Source organism: Notothenia rossii (assembly GCF_949606895.1).
Source record: "Notothenia rossii genome assembly, contig: scaffold_153, whole genome shotgun sequence".
In the NCBI taxonomy this organism is placed as follows: domain Eukaryota; kingdom Metazoa; phylum Chordata; class Actinopteri; order Perciformes; family Nototheniidae; genus Notothenia; species Notothenia rossii.
The window spans coordinates 55,274-60,273 of NW_027639770.1; the positions used below are offsets into that span (position 1 = coordinate 55,274).

General features: G+C 44.3%; 1 protein-coding gene across 4 annotated transcripts in view; it reads right to left on the reverse strand.

Annotated features, from left to right (window-relative positions):
• Positions 1-3,948, reverse strand: part of LOC307027426 (acidic leucine-rich nuclear phosphoprotein 32 family member E-like) — an 11,611-nt gene extending 7,663 nt beyond the window's left edge. For all 4 annotated transcript variants that reach the window (XM_079695672.1, XM_079695670.1, XM_079695669.1 and 1 more), the window contains exon 1: positions 3,456-3,948. In XM_079695672.1, the coding sequence (XP_079551798.1) occupies positions 3,456-3,716 (261 nt within the window). In that variant the 5' untranslated portion in view covers positions 3,717-3,948. The remainder of the gene's footprint in view (positions 1-3,455) is intronic.
• Positions 3,949-5,000: the final 1,052 nt, after the last annotated feature.

Consider the following 5,000-nt stretch of genomic DNA (forward strand, 5'->3'; position numbering starts at 1 on the left):
CACACACACACACACACACACACACACACACACACACACACACACACACACACACACACACACACACACACACACACACACACACACACACACACACCTTTAATGACCTGGTAAACACATACTCTCAGATCGTCTGCCTCCATCCACCTCTCTGCATCTCCCCTAACCAGCAGGGGGTCCAGAGCCTTCAGCCGCTCTGCAGCGTTCCCTGAGGTGAGGGTTTCACTGAGCTTCAGTCTGACTGTCTTTATATATGATCACATATCAGATATATCAGATTGATGTTGACTGAGTGAGTGCAGCAGAGCGCGCTCACAGGGGCTCTGCTTGTGGTCAGAAGCATTCACAATGGCTAAATGTAACTTTGAAATCTTATTCCACTATTGTTTACATTTAGATTACCACAGCTGCTATGAGTTAAACATCTGTATCTGTATTTAAAGAAATGTGTGGATAACGAGTAAGTTCTCATTAAAAAAACAGACTTACAGTTATAACAATTAACTCAGCATGTTTACTGTACATGTAATATTCTTATCTAAAGGATACCTGCAGTTTAACAACAACAACAACAACAATCATTATTTAATATGTCAACACATATTCTTTATTAAAGCTATGTTTACATCTGTATTGTTGTAGCATCATGAACACATTAAACATACTTTATGGCCTGTTATTGATCGTATTAGTTATCTATATTTAGCCCGGCCGGGGAGTGTGGAACGCAGTCACTGACCCACTCCTTACCTCTGACCAGTTCAGGTTCCAGTGGAGACCTCTCTCCCTGTGTGTGCCTCTCCACCTCTGTTTCCTACTTGCTACCCTTTCCCCTCACCCTATCCTAAGGGAGTGCATGTATGTGGACACGTTAGTTTAGCTGCTATAGGCTTGGACTGTTGGGGGGGGTCACCTTACTTCTTCTTTCTGTCTGTCTGTACCTGAGTACTCTCATGTTCCGATTAACCCAGTTTCCCCCAAATCTCTTTTTTGTGTCCATATATACGCCGGGATCCTGAGTCGAGGCTAATCCTGTTGCTGTGGTCGTGAGTCCTGGATCCTCTATCCTGAGCACTAGATCTGAGTCCTGGACTTCGAGTCGTGGCTGAACCTGTCTCTGCGGTCCTGCCTGAGGGGTGCTCTCCCTGAGGTTTCTCCATGTTCCCCTTTAAACTGTGGGTTTTCTCTGGAAGTGTTTCCTTGTACGATGTGAGGGTCTGAGGACAGAGGGTCTGAGGACAGAGGGTCTAAGGACAGAGGGTCTGAGGACAGAGGGTCTAAGGACAGAGGGTCTAAGGACAGAGGGTCTGAGGACAGAGGGTCTGAGGACAGAGGGTCTGAGGACAGAGGGTCTAAGGACAGAGGGTCTGAGGACAGAGGGTCTAAGGACAGAGGCTCTGAGGACAGAGGGTCTAAGGACAGAGGGTCTAAGGACAGAGGGTGTCGTATTGTCATACTGATATTCTGAACACACTGTGAAGTCCACTGAGACAAATGTAACATTTGTGATAATATAAATAAACATTGATTGATTTATTGATTGATATATGGATCTGCATTAGGGTGTGCTGATAGACCAGCATTGACAATAATTGCACTATTTATAAAATATTTATAACAAGTTCTGTTGTGCTCTAAGTGGCTGACCAATCACAACAGAGCCAGCGCTAACCAATCAGAGACTGGGTTATCTTCTATAGATATTGTGATCATATCTTGAAGAATACTGACGGGATAATAAAAAAGTGAAACTCTAAAATGTCCCTTTTATATTCATGTAATTATATTAATACATTATTAATAAATCTGAATGTTTTCCTGTCATTTCAGAAATAGATTTCAGCTTTAGTTATTACGTCCAGACATTACCAGATATGAAATATTGTGATATTTTAACCACAATGCCCTGCTGAATAATAATGTATACACACCGTGTGTGTGTGTGTGTGTGTGTGTGTGTGTGTGTGTGTCTGTGTTTGTCTGTGTGTGTGTGTGTGTGTGTGTGTGTGTGTGTGTGTGTGTGTGTGTGTGTGTGTGTGTGTGTGTGTGTGTGTGTGTGTGTGTGTGTGTGTGTGCAGGACTTTGTTCAAACTGGTTGCTGTTTTATTTCCAGAAATCCTCTTGGTTCTTCTTATGTAACAGCAGGCTTCAGTGTTTCAGAGCGAGAGCTGCAGGCAACAACAGGCACTGTGTGTGTGTGTGTGTGTGTGTGTGTGTGTGTGTGTGTGTGTGTGTGTGTGTGTGTGTGTGTGTGTGTGTGTGTGTGTGTGTGTGTGTGTGTGTGTGTGTGTAAGGGGTTTAACCTACTATAATCTACATGCAGTGTGTGTGCATGTGGTGGGGGTTGTCCGCTCAGCCTCCACACACAAACACTCGCCATCTGTCGGCATCCCCCAATTCATAAAACATGACACCAGTAATTTGAGTTTATTCTCAGTTCAGAGTGAATTAAAACTGAACGTAAAGCACGTGTGTGTGTGTGTGTGTGTGTGTGTGTGTGTGTGTGTGTTCTTTAACGGGAGCTGATCGGTTGGCAGTCAGTTATATAACTTAATCGCAAATATAGAGGAGCTCTGAGGGCATTCCGAATAACACCGTGTTTTATTATAAATAACTATTTAATGGGTATTACATCATACAATATATGTTATACGATGCAATACAACATGTGTGTTATATTAAATCATATAACATGCATGTTTTAATTAAGATAATAGAATTCTGCAATAGTAATCCGGACAGTAATCTATTTTAAAGCCTCGCTGCTCTGTAATCTCGTTACTCTGAACTCTCGTTACTCGCAACTCTAGCTACTCTGTAATCTCGTTACCCCGAAACCCGTCGCTCTGAACTCTCGTTACTCTGTAATCTCGTTACTCTGAATTATCGTTACTCTATAATCTCGTTACAGTAACGGCCCTTTACTGTATTATTCGTTACTGTAGTTTAACATGAAATATTGGTCGATAACACAGATAAAAGCCCCGGATGAAGCAGCCATTAATCCGCTCTCTGTAACGGTAAATCTGTAACGCGTTACTATCTGTGACCTCCGCGGAAAGATGTCGACAAAAGCCTCCAAAAAGCCCCTTAAATGTACTCGTCTGTCGAGTTAAACTCAGATAAACGTGTTTAAATGTTAAACCCGAGATGTTTCCGTCGAAGTTTGAGCCGTTGGTGATTTAAAATGTCCGCTCGGTTACACTATTTCTATCTCTCTCTCCGTCGTTATTCCTGCCGAACTCCTCCGAACATCCGGGTCTTCAGTAAAGTTTACACTTATTAGTGAAGATGTTGTTAAAGAAGATGGAGGAACACCGGGAAGCTGTGAGATAACAACCCGGGAATAGAGTGCTGTGTGACGGGGGGAGAGAGAGCCGGGATCAGAGGAGATGCTTCACCTCATCACCTCCAGGGATATATCTCATTATTACAGTCTTATAAAAGCCTCTCACCTCCGCCGGGCCCCGGTTCCTCAGCTCCAGCGTGATCCTCTTTTTCATGTCCATGTTCGGGTGTGTGGAGGTCGGATGAACGGATGATAACACGGTGGATAACGGAGTATAGAGTCCGGAGAGCTGCTCTCTTACGGCCACAGTCTGCCTACTGATCCTCCATGATACATCGCGCCCTGCCCCTTCACACACAGGCCCGCCCACCTGCCACGGGGTTGGCCGAGCACCTCCGCACTGTCGCTGATTGGACGGAGGACACATCAGTCAACACTGATCAGCCGTAATCCACGAGATGGGCAGGAATATCCCCCAAAACCAGACTGTATATGCCCAAAACCTAGTGGCTGAATGATAAGGTCTCACGGGAGATGTAGTTTAATAACATTACAAATGACTACAAATATACTGTTTATCACTGTGAGGCTTCCTCAGTGTATTACTGTCATTAACACTTATTCTGTATTACAAGTTTTCTGAATTTGTGGTGAGGAATTATCTTATTTAACTTGCTATTCTGCTTTTATTTCAATATTCACCAACATTAAAATATTGAGATAATACCTCATTTGCATATTAAATATAACATTTAAAGGGCCCATGTCATGCTTTTCTGGTTATTACCCATCCCCTTGTGTGTTATGTAGCTTTTTCTGCATGTAAACGGTCTGCAGACTCACAAACCCTCAAAGTGCACCCTGTAGCGAGTAACACAGAAAATACCTGTCTATGCTGCCCTAGAGCGCCTCGTTGGACATCTCTCTTTTTCCATTGTTTGCTTCTTGGATTCTGTGACGTGTGAATACCCAAATCAACAACAAATGACCGTATTGGCCCAATCTGCAGAGCACCTCACACACCAGGATCCCTTGGCTAACTAACAGTGAGTCCCTGAACGTTGGTAATTGACGAGTTGGGATTGCAGAGAAATGCTCTCCCAGACCCATTCTCACAGCGTTATAAACCTTTTTCTTACTCAATATCAAACCACACTTATTGTTTTTACTTCGGCTGTGAGTGTTTGTGTGTGCTTAGGATGAGTTTTGCTTGGTCTCGCTGTATCTCCGACCCGAAAATCTGTCCGCTCCTCGCAGCAACGAGCCTCGCAACGTCCCGACCAATCAGAGCACACTGGGCTCACACGGAGGTGGGGCAGGAGCTCCAACAAGCCGTTTAGGACAGAGAGTGAATACACATACTATTATGCAGCTTTCACACCAGCGCTTTTCCCTTTCTAGCTCCGAGCGGGAGCTTTTCTGGTTCAGCTCCGGTTTCCCTTTTCTGCTCCCGCTCTGTTCACACCGCCCAGAGCTGCCGCTGCTGCGTCATGACGTCACCGTTTACGTGCCTGCTTCATAAAATCCAAACCGCGCGGAAATCCCTCACATCGACAACTACAATGGCCGATTGTATTGAAGCGCTGTTCGCTTTGGTTATCCTCTTACGAAACGAAATGGAAGGCATCGGACGACTTTACTTTACAAACATCACATGTGAAATGCAAGACTTCTTTGTGGTCTTCAGCATCTACTTCAACGACGAATCCGT